At 37.9% G+C, this 18,213-nt stretch overlaps 1 protein-coding gene across 1 annotated transcript; it reads left to right on the top strand.

The window, feature by feature from the left end:
* Positions 1 to 6,101: 6,101 nt before the first annotated feature.
* rdh5 (retinol dehydrogenase 5 (11-cis/9-cis)) lies at positions 6,102 to 15,321 on the top strand. Its single transcript, XM_036559663.1, has 6 exons — positions 6,102 to 6,326; positions 8,732 to 8,798; positions 9,620 to 9,945; positions 11,278 to 11,536; positions 12,955 to 13,118; positions 14,354 to 15,321. Exons 2-6 carry the CDS (start codon positions 8,767 to 8,769, stop codon positions 14,572 to 14,574), a joined length of 1,002 nt encoding a protein of 333 aa, XP_036415556.1. The 5' UTR covers positions 6,102 to 6,326; positions 8,732 to 8,766; the 3' UTR covers positions 14,575 to 15,321.
* Positions 15,322 to 18,213: the final 2,892 nt, after the last annotated feature.

The raw sequence follows: 18,213 nt of genomic DNA, 5'->3' as shown, positions 1-18,213 counted from the left end.
ACACCTTTGGGATGAATTAGAGCGGAGACTGTGAGCCTGGCCTTCTCATCCAGCATCAGTGTCTGACCTCACAAATGCGCTTCTGGAAGAATGGTCAAAAATTCCCATAAACACACTCCTAAACCTTTTGAAAAGCCTTCCCAGAAGAGTTGAAGCTGTTATAGCTGCAAAGGGTGGGCCAACATCATATTGAACCCTATGGATGAAGAATGGGATATCACTCAAGTTCATATGCGTGTGAAGGCAGACGAGCGAATACTTTTGGCAATATAGTGTATTAGCCAACCCCAGGAGTGTAGCCAAGGGTTGGCAATTGCTACCCTAGTGTGACGTATGGCCCTTCTGGCCACCCCAGTTAGGCAAAGTGAGACAGCTATGATCAATAAATCAGTCACCAGAGAAATTTTCTACTCTCAACTTTGTGTGACATCAAATGGGCCATCAGGGCAGTTACCGATAAGTATATAAGAGTCATATGATGGTGCCCACAATAATTATCTTGTCATTGCTCTGATAGTGAATGCTGGTCAAAACCTTAAAGTTAGCTTATTCATTTCGCTTAAAGAGGCTGTTAATAGTGGTCACATTGGGAAACACAGTTAAAGGCATCTAAAAAAAATTCTACATTAATATAGTGCAGTATTTTTGTTATATGTTGCGCTGTGGATTGCATAATTCTAACCAGTGTCAGCAGTCAAAATGAAATAAGAAACAAAAAAACAAACAATATTTTTCATTAAATCTGGTCAAAAACTGGAACAGCAGTTTTTAAAAATGTGTTTAACCAGTTAATAATACAAAACACCTGGTCTAACCTGGCCACCCCATTGTAATCATTCTGGCTACACCCCTGGCCACTAACCACTGTTAAAAAGAAACACAATGTATTGCTGGTCAAAGCCAGTTTGTACTGGTTTATGTTGGTCTGGTGCTGCTTGACCAGCATACCAGCATCCAAAACACAACACATCACTGCAATTCAGTTATTTACATGATTTGAAAATGCCTGTTGCCCTTTGAATGGACCAAAAGAATGGCCCAAAATGACTTGGAATCAAAGTCTAGTTCCATTGACTTGCATTAAAAGTAAAGTGCAGTTTTGCCTTGTCCTGTAAAGTTATCATTTTGGAGATACAAGGTTTTGTTCCGACAGCAGAGATATCCTGGTTTTGCTTGTGATCAGCCTAGTAACTGCTGACCAGCATCCAAAACACAACATATCGCCACTGTCGGAAAAAAAATCTCGTATTTCCATTTTGTCATTTTTGAATGAAACAGCCCAAAATGACTTCGAAAAAACTCTGGTTCCATTGACCTACATTAGAAATAAAGTAGTTTTTTTCCTTCTCCTGTAAAGTTACTATTTTGGAGATACAAGGTTTTCTTCTGACAACAGCGACATGCTGGCTTATGTTGGTTTTTCTAGCAGGGATGTTCAGACAATATACAATATGTAGTTTCACAATAATCTTGTTTCTTTCATGGAAGCAACTGAGAAAAAGTCCTCTAAATAGTTCATATGTTGACGTTTCACAGGACAGGGCCTTTCACCTTAGCAAGACCTCCAAGTTTGGTAACAGCAATCTGTTCAATCAGTCAGGCTAAAGGGCTTATTGTTCCAGAAAAGGCTTACACATTGTTTCTTAACAGGTTTTACAGGCTTGACATTTTTTGTAAGTTTTGTGATATTGTGATATGACGTTGGCCCTCGTGTTGTGTTGGATTTAGAGCCATTTTTTAAAGGAAATGAGCCCATTTACGGAGTAAGTGGATCTAGAACAAAAAGTAGTAGATATGACATATAATTAAATTGAGGGAAATTTTGCCCATTGTATAACTAGTAATGCAAAAACTAATAGCTTATGAGTTTCATATTTAAAACCTTATAATGGTTTCCTCTCGTTGTTTACTTTGTAAGCAACAGCGTCATGGAAAATCTTGTAACTTCAGGCCTGTAAATGTGGTCAGCATGGAATTCACTCTTTGTACTTTGATGGTTTATATAGCAGATGGCAGACACCTTCAAAGCCTATACCAATGCTTACGAACTTTCAACATGCAGAGACTCAAAGACTTTCAAAATGTCTTCACAATGAAAGGACTTTTATTTATTCATAGAGATTTGTTTTGTAACAAAAGTGTAAATCTTTGCTTTAGTCTATCATTTTAAATAAAAGGAAAATCTAATATTCAGTGTCATGTCACTCTTTAAAAAGATGGTTCTTCAAGGATTCTTAGGAAAGAAAATGGTTCTAGAAAGAACCATAAACACTCAAAAAACCCTTTGCAGGATTAAATGGTTCTTTGCATCATGAAATGGTTCTTCAGATTGATAGAGATGGTTCTATATAGAACATTTTTGAAAAGGGTTCTATATAGCACCCAAAAGGGTTCTTCTATTGTTAGAAGCTTGACATTGTAACAACAGAAGGACCTTTTTGGGTGCTATTTAGAAACCTTCTCATGATGCAGAGAACCCTTTAATCATGCAAAGGATTCTTTGAGCGTTCATGGTTCTTTATAGAACCATATTCTTTTTTTTTTAACTTAATTTTTTTATTTTTGTTTTGTGCAAATTCACATTCATATAAATGAAATACAAAAGAGGCTGGGAAAAAAAGGTACATGAGGTCTTATTTAAAGGTTTACAGGTACAACATTTCAAACATAAAACTCAACAACAATCTCTGTTTTCATACACCAGGCAGAATGATCAGAGTCAAAGGTCTCAGTTCACCACGCTTACTCGGGTGTAGCAATCCCATTTCATCCCGTTTTTCTTCCCTCTCTCCTTTTGAAGACGTACGGAGTAAGTCAACATTTCCATGGAGCGAATATAAGTAACAATTTCAACAAAAAGGTCCACAGTTGGGGGGTTTCTTCTGAGCCAGCACTTAGTAATAGCTTTCTTACAAGCGACCAGAAATATATTCAATAGGTAGCAATCACTCTTACTTAACCCTTCAGGGGTTACACCAAGATACATAGAGTTAAATGACACCTCCACATTAAAACCCAAGATCTCCGAAATAATTCTCCCCATATTAGACCAAAAGGACTGAATTTTTGGGCAACACCATACTACATGTGCATGGTCTACGTCCATTGGCCCACACTCCCTCCAGCAGGGGAAGTGGGCCCAGTCAACCTTAATTTGAGTTTGGGCGTTATAAAAAATCTGATCAGACTCTTCCAGCAAAAATCCCTCCAAATCAATGAATTAGTGGAAGTACAATGGTTTTCCCATACTCGTGACCATACTTCCTCTGTTATCTTTTCCTGTGTATCTTGTTCCCATCGAAGTCTCACATAATTAGTAGAATTTTTATTCATTAAACAAATGACTTTGTACAGTTTGCCAATAACCCCTTTATTTCCTTCACCCCTATATGCATCTATAAAAAACTGAGTCAGTCCTGAGAAAGGAACCGGGTTGGGGCCTTTAACCTCTTTCATATAGAAGTGACAGATCTGTAAATATCTAAAAAAAATCCTGTTTACCAAGGTCAAATGAGTCACATAATTTCTAGAAACTGTCAAATTCCCCACTCGACAGCATTCTACAGAGGGCATATAGAACCATATTCTTTACTAAAGAACCATCTTTTTTAAGAGTGTAGGGCTGCACAATACATCATTTGTTAATCAGTATCATGATATTGGCCTGTTCAATACTGATATCGCAGAAGACTGTGACTTGCAAATGAGCCTTTTACTAATCACATTTTTTTCACTGTGCGCTGTGATCATGTCGACCAATCACAGCTCCAGATGAGTCCTACTTTTTTTGTGAAAATATTTTTGCTAACGTTTTCAAAACATCAAACAAATGACATACAGACACACACAAATAAGTAAAATAAATGCGACTTAACAAGATCCTGTTCCGTGCTTTTTATGACCAAGTGAGCTAATGTGGACCAAGCTTTTTTTAACTTAATTTTCTCTGTTCAGTTCACCCAGAAAGAAAAAGCGTGGACAATTATGCGCTCTTGGACTTCCTGTCAGAGATGGCTGCAGAATCACTGGGGAATGGACTCTTGATGTCCTAATGACGGGGCCAATGCAGTAGCACCACTAAGGAGCCCATAGTTGAGTGTTTCTGTAGGTGTTTTGTTGGAATCAAGGTACTCACATACACACACAAACACACACACACACACACACACACACACACATACATTTTCTAAGCTGCTTGTCCTTCTGGGTCATGGGGGGTTGCCTATCCCAGCAGTCACCGGGTGGAAGGCAGAACACAGCCCGGACAGGTCGCCAGTCCATCGCAGGGTACTCACATAATCAAAAGGAAATTATTTTGGTCAAAAATAATGCAGGCCGATCTTCAACCAAGTAACATGACTGATTTTTAAAGTCGGCATTTTTCTCTGTCCTGGCACTCAGGTGGTGGAACAAACTTCCACTGGCTGTCCGAACAGCAGACTCTCTCGTGGTCTTCAAACACAGACTGAAGACACATCTCTTTTTACAGTACTTAAGTGAGCACTACTTTAAGCCTCAAAAAAGTAGGCTTTTGTTTCTAGCAATATCTGAGCTCACACTCAAATAGTATACTGTCAAGTGAAGTGATCTTAAATGTAGTCAAAATATCTAATATTTTCCCTTTGCATATAATCCCTTTTTGAGATGGTTGTGCACTTATGATAAGATTATCTATCTTTTTTTCTAGACATTATTTACTTGCGTCAGGTGATTTTACTAAGTAGAATTATCTCACTATACTGGCAGATAATTTGGCTGGTTTAAGGAACATTTCTTAAAACAAACAAAGTTATCTGCCAATATAGTGAGATAAGCTTACCTACCAATCACTTAAACAAGTAAAAAATGTCTAAAAATAAGTTAAATGATCTACAGTTAAGCTTACAACAATCTCAACAGGAGAAATATTACATTTATTGACGATATTTAAGATCATTTTACTTGACAAGACACCATTTTTTTGCAGTGCTGGATGACCTTTTACTTGGAACTATTTGTAAATAGCAAAGATACTTTCTCAGAGTAGACAACAAAGCATTTTTGTAAGTCGCTGTGGATAAAAGCGTCTGCTAAATGCTGTAAATATAAATGTAAATGTAAATGTTACTGTCAGAACAAAACATTGTATCACAATTTTTTACATAATTTGTAAATGCCAGCTGTTCATTTCCACTGTATTAAAGTTTCAGAAAGAACAGACCAGTAGAAATGGCCAAAAATGACCCAAAAAAGTTGCTGTTGTATAAACTTACATTCAAAGTTCAGAACATTTTTTCCTTCTTCTATACTGTTACTTTTTATGAGGTTCTGTTTTGATAGTGACAATATACTGGGAGATGCTGTGGCAGTAGGAGACTTTACAATGCTGAAAGTCAATCCCACCTCATTTTCGCTGCAAGTTCATAGGCTTTCATAATTAGCATGAAGGCCCAAAACCTCAGTGATGTGCGGATGGGCTGAAAAACAAGGGCAAATGTATGGAATGTGGAAGAACGTGTTGTAGTAAATGATGCTTGAATAGTAACCCTTGTGTGGTGTTGGGGTCTGTGGGTTTTCAATGTTTACCAAAAGAAAAAATGATGTGATTTATTACTATTTCAACCTCAGATTCCTTGGCCTTTGCTCACTTTCTGTGAAGAACACATAAAATAACACATTATTAGTGTCTTCACACTGTTGTGGGGAATAAAAGTGTGGAGGTGCTGTGTCCCTTTACCCTGTTCTCCTCCTACATGGCCTGCTGTGTGTGTGTGTCTGTGTGTGTATGTGTTTGTACATGCATGTGTGTGTGTGTGAGGGTGGACAACATGGACAGGCTGCTGACTGGCTACAGCTGCTAAAGGAGATCCCTCCGCTGGCCACTAACATCTTTAAACACATAATTGTTATGGCTGTACTGACAATAATGTGGTGGGTCAACAACACCACATGAGTAACAACAACATGAACACCACACACGGGTTAAAACCTGCAACTGAAAGTGAAAGAATTCCAATGGCACAGTAGATTGTAGATTTTTGTGACGTTTGAGGAAAGGAAGAAAAGGTCTTACATAAGCAGTTGCAAGTTGTTTGGATTCTGTACCTCCTTCTACCATTCACATTTCTCTCTCTCTCTCTCTCTCTCTCTCTGTGTCTCTCTCTCTCTCTCTCTCTCTTATAAATAAGGAGCATTATACACAGCTTGGAGATTACAAATAGTGGACCTGGTCTTAAGGGATAAACTGAAGGGATAAAGCTCTCCCTGAGACGTTCACATTCAGAGCCAGCAGGCCTGAGCCATCACGACCCTGAGGACCCACAGCACTTCCACGAAGAAGGGAACAGGTAGGACTTGTATCAATCTGTTTAACTGTAACTGATATCAACCTTTGTGAAATCCTCATTGCAGAACACTTGATTGTGCACAGGTGTCGGCTGTTACAGCACCAGAGCGGGTTTAAGTCTGAATACTCCTCTAAAGTCATTTTCCTACTGAATAATTCTCTTTTTATTCTGCTGGCCAAAGTGTTCTTATACTGTAGGCCCTTCAGTAGATGCTCAGTGGTGCTCTGCATCTCGTTCCTGCTGTCTATTTGTCTTCTATATACAGTAAAGCGTTAGCAAGTATTCAGACAGTTATTGTTTTTGTAATTTACTATACTTTCACACATAGTGACTTAGACTTTTGTAATTATAAATATAAACAAAAAAGTGTGTATTTTAAAGCAAAAGCTAAATTTATAGGGGAAACGTATTCAGTCACCAGACTACGGTAAGGAGTAATTATCTTTTTGCACATTGTAGTTCAGTTTTGGCCTGTATTGTCCAATTTGGCAAAATGCCTTCAAATCCTCAGGATTACAAGGGTCCCTCTAATGAACCATTTCAAAATCCTCTATATACTTTCAGAGGGATTCAAATCAGGAGATTGGCTAGGCCATGCAAGCACCTTTACCTTCATTTTTAGAAAGCATTCTTGGGGTCTTGCTGAAATGTCCATCTTCTCCCCAGATTCAGTTTCTTTGCCGAAGAGAGTGGATTCTTCTCTAATACTTACCTATACATCGCTCCATTAATGTTTCCCTCCGTGATGTGTAATGCCCCTGTACGGTTTGCATGGAATAGCTCCATATCATGATGCTCCCACCGTCATGCTTCACTGTGGTTGTTCTTGGGATCACACATGCAGCTTGTCTTTCTCCAAACTCTTGCCTCTTTCTATTTTTGTTTCGTCTAATCAGAAATCTCTGAGAATGAAATGGTAGTCATGCAGGTTAGGCATTTAAGAGGTTTAGTTTGTATTGCTTCTTTTAACACCCTTTTAACACCGTTTTTGGTGTTATATGGAACCATTTTGAAAAGGTTCTTTAAAGAAAAATATACAACAGTTTCTCTGTTGTAGAGAAGAGTCATTTAACCATGCGAAGAACCATTTCCTTGAGTTATCATGGTTCTATATACAACCATTGTCTTCACTAAAGAACCATGGAAGACCCCCCTTTTCTAAGGGTGTGCCACTAAAATAAGAATAAAATAAAAATAAATCAAGTAACTATTCAGCTTTGCACTTGTTTCAAATTGTTCATGTAAAGTTATATAAAGCCTCATGATGATAGTAGTGATTGAAAGCCAGTCAATATTATTTATAGGGAATTAATGTGTTTTGCATTTGCATCTACACACACTCTACTGTCTTCATTGGCCTTACTATGTTTACTTGCTGTTCTTTATGCTTGTAAGCTGTGAGGCTAATAGGTTTTGAGCAATGAGAGGCTTACTGAGGCCTTGCTGCCACTGGATTTCTCACTGCGGAGAAAACAATCAAGACATTCCTTCGGCTTCTGCACTGATACTAATGCCTCTTTGTTTCATAAGAGCCTTAACACGAGATTTGTGCTCCAACAAAGACTTGTGCATGTAAGGCTCCTGTGACTACATAATCTATAAAAGCATATGCATACAATATTGTAAAATGAAAAGTTCTGCCAAAGTTTTTCACAGTTTTTAGCATGTACAAAAAATACTTCTGCAAAACTTCATTAACATTAACTGCATCAAAACAAAGGCTTCAAACTGCCACTGGTTATTTCACGTTTTCGACTTTTAAAAAGCCTTTATCATTAAAAGCCAAATTTTTATTGCTTTTTAAAATAAAAGACTTTGATGCAGTCTATAAACATGTTAACATTTCAAAATTAACCAATCACTCTCCATATATAGTCCATATATGGAAATTATGCTGCAAAAACAGCCTGTTTAAAGTAACTGTTTTTGTGATGTCACAAAGACCAACACATTTAGATACATTACGTCTAACAGCTTAGCTCCGCCCATTCATGTTGAGGTTAGGAAGCATGCCTGATCATGGACTGCTGTCTGACAGGGAAGCCAATCAGAACAGTGCTCATTTACATATATCAGTCTTAAAGGCACAGCACTAAAAACAGCCTGTTTAATTCTAAGGGATTTTAAGGTTGCAAAACAGGCTTGTAAAAATGAAAGAAGATTGTTTTTGTTATATAAAATGTAATAAGTGGACTTAAGGGGAAAAAATACAACGCACTGAGCTGTTAGTTGTTTTTAAAATGATAGTCTATGGACATACTGTGGTTTTGCCAGTCATCTTGACTGTGTATTGCCAAATATCAGCCTTCCAGTCTTATTTTGCATTTTGGCGAAATTGTTTCAGTTGATACAGATGTATTTCTATATTGCACTGATTTTCTTTTTTTTCTGTGATGGTTTTACAGCTATCCATTAAAACCTCCATCAATCAGGACCAAACATGGACATGGAACAAATATACGAGTATATAGGGTGAGAAAACAAACATATTACTAAATTACAGTATGCTTTAGTTACCACTGACTATAAACATGGCATCTAAGAGTTAAATTCAATTGATTAATTATTTGTTATTTCATAAAGGAGAATTCCACTGATTTTTCTAAAACATCTGTATAATTATGTGGTTATGATGTGAACATAGTCATTCACAGTGGTTTGGTGTGACATGATTCATTTACAGAGAAACCTATGGACTCAGATTTCTTTACAGTGGTGGTGATAGAAACCAGGGGTCACCATGTCTACAAACACATATAGCCATTTTATTTACTATCAAAACCACCAGTGAACCCATACGCGCTTTCTGAGTTCCATATGTTATACTGATGATCTCTCTGCCATAAATGGCTTTTAAAAATATGTTCAGACAGCATTTTCATTACCATTACATGTAATATCTTTCTGTGAGGGAGCTTTTAGAGGTGGACGTCTGGTTCCTATCACCACCACTGTGAACAATTCTAACAGTAAGTTTCTCTAGAACAGAGCATTTCACACCAAACCACTCTGAATGACTTTGTTTACATCTCAACCATGTAAGCATGCAGAAATTTAGAGAAAAGAAAAAAAAATAGTGAACTTCCTTTTTAAAGATCGATTTTGATTGATTCAGGTAATTGAATTAGTTTGAAGTCCTTAAAAATATTGATTATAGATTCTTGTATGTAGATCCTCCCATTTGCTTTTAGCTTTATGGTGATTCACGCAGCATTATAATCACTTTGTTGGTCTGAAATGATAGTTTACCCATAATATTGAACATCATATGTGTTTGTGTTTTTTCACCACAGTAAGGAGAACGTGACAACATATGCTGTTGGTGCATTCTTGCTGTTGTGGGCTTTGGTATGGCTTTACCGGGACAGTCTGGAAATCGACAAAATCAGTGAGAAGTATGTGTTTGTCACCGGCTGTGACTCCGGCTTTGGGAACCTGCTGTGTAGACGGCTGGACAAGCGTGGTTTCCGTGTACTGGCTGGTTGTCTAACAGAAAAGGGTGCGGATGACCTGAAGAGGGTGACGGGCCCCAATCTGAAGACGTGTATTCTGGATGTGACCAGCACTGCCAGCATTCAGAAAGCATTTGAATGGACACAGAAGGAAGTTGGAGATAAAGGTTGGTATATTGTACAACAGTGGATCCCAACTCTGGTCCTGGAGTAACCAAAGCCCTGCTCAGTTTTTCTCCTGCTTCCAACACACTTGATCCAACTAATCAGCCAGGAAAGCACTAAAATGTTCAGGGCAGGGGGTGGTCCGAAAGCAGGGGTGGGAACCTGTGCTGCACACAATTGAGTTTATGGTCCCTTAATGAATGAATGTGACCCTTCCACTCACACCTAAAACTAGAGGTTAATATAGTATTTGTTGTTATGCAGTGTTCTGTAGCACCATTACATCCCTCAGCCTCATCAGGGCCTCAGTTTGATTCCCTGGGCGGGCAAATGGGGTCCTCACTTTGTTAAGTTTGCATGCTCTCCCTATGTCTCCGGGTGCTCCAGTTTCCTTGTTGCTCGCTAGCAGCTCAACACAGAGCCACAAATTTCACACACAGAGCCAACAGTGTTCTAGTTGATTTGATAACAGAGTTACAGGGAAATTATTTTATAATAATTCAAAATTATTCAAGTCGATTTCCCTTCTAGAGGCAGAATGGCCACTTTGGGACATCTGCAGAAAGATGGTACAGGGACAGTTAATTTGAACGTCAAGTTCATTATGTTCAGCAACAATGTGAAACAGAGCGCAGAGTCAAGGACTGCACTGTTAAAAATCACAGGAAAACATTAAAAAAGGATAGTAACTTTGTAAATATTGTAAAAAATCTAAACTTTTCAGGAGAGACATGTTTTTATTAATCAATACAATCACAGATCATAAAACCATTTGGAATCACTGTGGTGTCATCCAAACTTAGCCACTCTGTAGGCTAATAAACACAAGCTAGCATATATAGCTATGCAGTGTAACTCACCTCAGTCTTCAAACATATTTGTGAAGAAAACAGCAAGTCTATCTTTATTCAGCACAAAATGAACAGCAGAGACAATTTTATATCCTTTCAGTCAGAGAAAAAGAAGCCAAATTGAGAAAAGATATCTAGATATCCAGGTAGCTACTTTGCTAACTTTAGCTTAGGTTGTTGTCCTTCTCAACATGTCATTTCTGTTCTTTGAGTGATCCATTCTCTCCATTATAATAATGATTTGCAGACAGTTACCACAGTTAGTTACCATTGCTAATGAAGAAGGGACAAGTTCCTACAGTGTGTCCCCAAAAATCAACCCAAAGCGGTCCAAGGCCTGTCAGCAGCAGTAAAAAGAAGCTAACTGCTAATTGCTTCACTTTCCGTTTCGCCTAGCTTTTACTGTTCATTTACTAACAGTCACATTTGCATTTTTTGAGAAACCTATTTATTAGCTTAGCCTTGTGTTTTTGGTTCTGGTAGGACTGTGGGGGATTGTAAACAATGCAGGCCGCGCTCTACCCATGGGTCCATCTGAGTGGATGCGGATCGAGGACTTCCACAGCACTCTGAAGGTCAACATGAATGGTGTGATTGAGATGACCATGAAATTCCTGCCACTGATCAAAAAAGCCCGCGGCCGCATCGTCAATGTGGCTTCAGTGCTGGGCAGGGTGGCGGCAAATGGGGGTGGCTACTGCGTCTCCAAGTTTGCAGTGGAATCCTTCTCCGATTGCCTCAGGTATCTCCAAATTCAGCATGTGAGTTTAAAGTGACAGTATACAGTAGACTTAAAGACATAGTAACAACAGCCTGTGTTAGATAAAACTTTATTTTAAAAGACCACTGTTGATGCTGTGGATGCTCAGTCTGGTTTTAACTAATATTCAGCTAAATATCTATTAAATGCAGCTGAATTCAAAGTTGAGTGTGATAGATTATGTTTAAACTAACCCTGAACCTAACTCAAACCTTAACTTCAACGCATATTATAAAATGGATAGTTCTGGTCCTAAAATCTTATTGGCTGAGCTGCGTTCAAAGCCATTGTAAAATCCATGAAATACGCACAGCTATGACCACCTAACAACAACTGAATTTTTTATTTTACTACACTGCAGCACAAAGAAACTCTTCTGCTATTAATGCAATAATCTTTGACTCTCGTGCTGCTCTCATGGACCACCAAGTATAATGATATAGAACTCATTTTTTGTTAAAACTGAGGGGCTGACGGCTTATGTTGTCATCTAGAACCAGGCTGGTCAGCTAGCTAATAGGCCAACAGCCTCAACAACTCCATTATTAATATTACAGGCATGAATTAAAGTACTTACAGTAAGATTAACTGTAAAACGGCAGTAAAAAAGTCTAAAAAATGTCATGAATCAATTACATGCTTCAAATGTCTGTGTTTCAGTCAGAAGTCGCATCAAACCCAGGCAAATCCCAAACAGCTCTGTACTCCCTAACTAGCGTGCTAGCTATGAAAGTTTAGAAATTCTAGCCTCTGCATCATTTATCGAGTGTGGATATGGCCCAAATGACTATTTCTTCCTGTGGTACAATCGCAGTAACGCATGGCCTCTCGTGGCTTATTGCTTTTATCTAAATCTAACCCTAACCCTAATTTTGTTGATTAACAACTAAGCATCACCAGAAAGTTTGTAAATAATTTAAGTATGTGTAGATCATCTATACGGGATCATCAAAATAAAGTGTAATCAAAAGTATATAAGAATATGAAATATGTGAGAAATATGTGGAGAGGTGTGAATAGTTTTCACAGCAAAGGGGTTCTCACCCCTCTGTTTTCACCCCTCATTGCTCTCTAGCAGCTCAATACAGAGTCACAACATTTCACACACAGAGAGACAACAGTACCCTAGTTAATCTGATAACAGTTACAGGGAAAATATTTTAAATTAATTAGAAATATCCAAGTCGATTTCCCATCTGGAGGCAGAATGGCCCCTATAAGGGGGTCTGCATAAAGATGGTACAGGGACAACTAATTTCAACAACTTAATTTCTCAAGTTCATGTTTAGCAACCATGTCAAACTGTGTGCAGAGTTGAAGGCTGCACCATCAAAACTATAGGGAAAACATAGAAAAAGGAATTTATAGTCAATAAAGAAAGATTCTAATCTTCTTTTCAGGAGGGACATTCATTATTTTGGGATCAAAGTGTGCATAATTGAACCTGGATTCTTCAAGACACAGGTGACCAGCCTGGAACCAATCGAAAGAGAACTTTGTCGCCTGTGGAACCAGCTGACACCTGAGGTGAAAGAGAGTTATGGAGACAAATACCTGGATAACTGTAAGTGTATCTCTTCATGTAATAAGTAATATCACATTTTGATTTTCATACCTCATATTTTAAGCGTTCCCCTATTGCAAAATTGATCCTAAATCCATTTTATTCATATCTCTGAATGTGTGATCCTTCTGTCAAAAAACTACACTCTTAGGAAAAAGGGTTCTATATAATACCAAGTCCTTTGGCTTGTAACAATAGAGGAACCCTTTTTGGTGCTATATAGAACCCTTTTCAAAACGAAACGAATCTGCAGCACATCCTCCATGAACCATGAACACTAAAAAAACCCTTTGGCATGATTAAAGGGTTCTTTGCATTGTGAAAGCGTTCTTCAGATTGATGGAGAATGTGCTGTACACTTAAGATAGTGCTTCAAGGGTTCTTTAATAAAGAAAATGGCTCTATATAGAACCATGAACACTCAAAGAACCATTTGCATGATTAAATGGTTCTTCAGACTAATGGAGAATGTGCTGTAGATGATTCTATATAGAACCTTTGAAAAGGGTTCTATATAGTACCCAAAAGGGTCCCTCTATAGTTATGATGTCAGACTTATAATAGTAGAAGAACCCTTTTGGGTGCCATATAGAACCCTTTTCAAAAAGGTTCTTCATAGAACCATCTATAGCACATTGATGCACATTTTACATCAATCTGAAGAACACTTTCATGATGCAAAGAACACTAATCATGCAAAGGGTTCTTTGAGTGTTCATAGTTCTATATAGAACCATTTTCTTTACTAAAAACCCCCTAAAGCATCATCCTTCTTAAGAGTGTAGATGGTTCTATATAGATCCTTTTTGAAAAGGGATCTATCTATCACCAAAAAAGGGTTCTTCTATTGTTATGATGTCAAGCTTGACATAATAGAACCCTTTTTGGTGCTACATGGAACTCTTTTCAAAAAGTCTGTAGAACTCTTTCATGATGCAAAAAACCCTTTAATCATGCAAAGGGTTCTATGAGAGATCATGATCCTATATAGAACCATTTTCTTTACTAAAGAACCCTCGAAGAACGATAATTTTTAAGAGTGTACTTTATGGTATTTTTTTTTTAGATGTCATTTTATGATTGGCTTTATCGTTGTCTGTTTTTTGTTAACATGTAAAGTGTTTCAACCTTTTATTCTTTTTATTATTATTATTATTATTATTATTATTGCTGCATTTAGCCCCAATTCTTTCTTGTCTTGCCTGTTCCCCTCTCCACGCCTGCACTCTATCTAGACATCAAGATCCAGAGGTTGATTATGAATGCTATTTGCGACCCAGATTTGAGCAAAGTGACCAACTGCATGGAGCACGCCCTGACAGCTGCTCACCCGCGGACTCGCTACAGTGCTGGCTGGGATGCCAAACTGCTCTGGATCCCCATCTCTTATCTGCCTGCTTGTGTTGTTGACATTGCCTTAAAACTGGTGTTGCCTCGGCCAGCTAAGAGTGTTTAATGTTTAAGTTTGCCTTCAGATTCACGTTGGCCTGTTTACAGTATAGTTGAGTTTAGGCGTGTAGGCAGGCCCGACGCCTGAGCCACGTCATGAGTGCTGCATCTGAAAATCACAGGGGGGCAGCACCTCCATGTGAACTTACCCCACATCATGCCGAACAATCAGATGTTTTAAAATCAGATTACAAAATGTTAGCTCTGCCCACAGCATAGTTTATATTTATATTTATATATTTAATTTATCTTAGCTAGCGTTGAGCTGCTATCTCCATTATCTCTGCATGCACAACAACAGAACTGGTCTTATTCATTTTCAATACTCTTCTGCAAAGCTACACTGTCATAAAGTGAAGGGGACCAAACTGGGTACTTTAAAAAGTGGTAGGAACATGCAAGTTTTAGCTTGATCTGGCTACTGCACATGCACATACCTCGGCAATGAGGTGGAGCCTTTCCTGCTAGCACAAGTATGTATTCCTGCAGGCCAGACCATCTCCAAATAGGAGGAACATAACTCTAAATGGGTCAGTCTTAACTCCAGATTGACGTATGTTCTGTTAAATGCTGTGTTATTGGTCTAAAACAAATGAAAGCAAACAGGCTAAATGTTAACTCTCGTGGTACTATGTGCTTTGTGATATTTCATGCTTGACTTGTTAAAAACTTTTTTTTGTAAGTTTTCCATCATGCAGAAATACCATACTCTGCTAGCAGCTTAACCAGCAAGCTAATTGGCTCTTTTTATTGAAGGACGGGATTTTCTTCATAAACCGATGCAATATTGAGCATTACAAGCTTTCCCATTTTTTTTCCAACAAGCGTCCGGTCTCCTCCTTTATAATATCTCTGCCTCAACTAATTAGCCTAGCCTTTTTTCACCTTTTCACCTTCAACTTGAAAACAGCAAGTTTGTAAAGAGGTAGTAAACGCTTTCTCTGGGTGGGTAGGATGGTTCTCCCTCTCCCTTTCACTCAGCATGATGCTAGCCAGTGCAGGTGTCTGTTAGCTAATGTAACATGGATGGAATTGGATACGACTAAATTGGGGAGAAAATTGGAAAATATAATGCTAAAAAATAAACTGGTCATAAATACCTTTTCAGAGATGTTATTCCTAAATTTTACGTAGTGTATATTTACTGACTGCACATAATTTAATTGAAATTATGTAGTATTTTGTAATAATAAGAAGAAGATGAATAAAATTCAAATTTATTAAATCAACAAATATTTAGTGGCAAAAATTTAGGCCACTAAATAACCCCCCTGGTGTCGGGTCTGCATGTAAGAGTAGTAACAGGAGTTACTCCAAAGCACTGTGTGCCTGTAAATTATACAATGTATTTAAGCAATGCACAATAATTGTTTATCTTGTTTGGTGCAGTTGATAAGATGTTCTTCAAAATGTGTTCTTATATGCCACAGATGACCTCTCAATCCCTTCGCAATCGCCTTAGTCAACAGTACATCAAAAGGGGTGACCAAATAGACTGTGTGCAACAACGCTGTGCCTTTTGGCCATTGATTTTATTGCCTGTGTGACAGCCTATTCTATTTAAGTAAAAATAGGTTGTATGTTTTTAAAAACACTAACAATAGTGAATAGAATAATTGAATAAAACATTATAAGGAATAAAAACATTGTGTGGTGTTGGTTCTGTTGAAAAGCTGAATTGACGCTGATGTATAATTCAATAAAGCTGCATGAAATGGTCTTGTCAGCCCTTCACAGTTAAAATGGTTGACTATCAGTACAACCAGTTCCATAGGAAGATTCTCACTGTTGAAATAAATTATGAGGTCGTTAAAAAAGTGATAATAATAATATTGCTACATGCAAGCTAATGCTGCTGCCTGTTTTTGACAGCACTAAGCTACATGAAAGTAAGGCAGGTGTTCTGACAAATTGTGCTTCATTGTTGAAATGTCCTACCATAGCACATTTTTATCAGTAGTTCCATACATAACACCTCTAGGTAGGATATTTTGATAGCTTAAATCACTGGGTCAAAAAATACTACCAGCATTAAAACTATGAAGCTGAAGTCAACTTCTTGTTTGGACTTTCCCATTTCACCTTAAATGGTGCAGTAATTATTATAACTCCTCAGGCGCCACCATTTAAGGTGGAATGGGGAAATTTTATTGAGAAGCTGGTGAATGTCCTTATCAGAAAATAGTACCAGCATTAGCCCTTCAACAAGCTATCAGCCTGCTGGCAGGCCCAAAGTATTATTACACACTTATAAACTAAGAATAGGTCCATTAGTTTGCATTGAAGTCCCTGTAGCTACTGAATAATAAGCCTTATGTAATAATGCCTGGATTGTTAAGGGGTTCACAGAATAATAAGGATATTTTGATAAATCAGCCTAAATCAGCTTATCATGGGGGATTAGTAACATAAAGCTGAGTCTGTATGGAATTAACATTCAAAACACAGTAAAACTTTTAGAACACTGAGATACTACACTGTATGATATGCACATGCTCAGTAGGATCGCTTTATGGCGTTTGTATCTTTTTGTGGTTCTTATCTCTTTCAGATATAATTAGAAAAGCATTAAAAGAGGTGAAAAGCACTTTTAGTGTGGACATATCAGGCAGTGTAGCCTGAGTGCAGGTCAGCTTGTAGGCCTACTACACCGATAAAGCGTTAGCTTAAAGTGTTAGCTTACATGTAGCAATATTCATACTTCTCCTCTTTAACAACCTTGTCAATCAGAGGAACCAGTGATATTTGAGAGAAAAATATTCACGGGACAAACTTTATCAGCTTTGGTACATTTTTGATTACCACAGGATGAGACAGAGGCAAATTTCAAAAACTCCATTCATTTTTCTCATACAGAAACCCCTTTTAGACCCAAAGCTCCTTATATGGGCATTAGAGAGGACAGGACAGTGGTCTGTGAGTGAGGCCTGGGGCACATTCAATCTCAAAAAGCAGTGCATTGCTTTGCTACTGTTTCTAGATTGAAAGACATGTTTCATCGAAACATGGTGAAAAGGTGTTCCACCAGCTCTCTCCATCAATGGGTGTGTCAGAGGTGTTACCCAATCAGCAGTAATGTGTAAATAAACCCTTCCATATTAAAAAGGCAGTGGATTCTAATAAAGTCCTCTACAAATGCGCCCACTGCAGCTTGGTGTACGCAACTACTGAAGACATTAGAAGACGTTTTGTACAGTGTTAAACATGTTTAAACCCATTTCATCAGGCTTTGAAAATTCTTCTAAAAGAACACCAAGAATAGCTTTCTTAGCTGCTATAGTTGCATCGCTGGCATAGCCCAATAGAGTATTCAACACACATTGTTTTCAATTATATAGATATTTTACAACGTTTTGTGGGGTTGAATGCAGCCCTGCACTGCCTTTATAATACTAGACAGCCAATCAGAGTACGTTATGTACATTTATTAGTCTTAAAGGCACAAAAACATAAAAGGCTGTTAACATAAAAAATAACACATTTTTTAATTAATAGGATAAAAAGAGGTTAAAATGGTCGTGAATTAGGGCTATTTTGGTACATAAACCACACAAATGTAAGAAGTGAAAAATATAGACGTATATTGGCCCTTTAATTCAACACAACACGTGCGCGCGTCTTCCTCAGATTCCGCTCCGCCCTCAGA

Source organism: Colossoma macropomum, unplaced genomic scaffold, assembly GCF_904425465.1.
Source record: "Colossoma macropomum unplaced genomic scaffold, Colossoma_macropomum, whole genome shotgun sequence".
Taxonomy (NCBI): domain Eukaryota; kingdom Metazoa; phylum Chordata; class Actinopteri; order Characiformes; family Serrasalmidae; genus Colossoma; species Colossoma macropomum.
The sequence above is the reverse complement of the archived record's forward strand: the minus strand, read 5'-3'. Positions and strand labels throughout refer to the sequence as shown.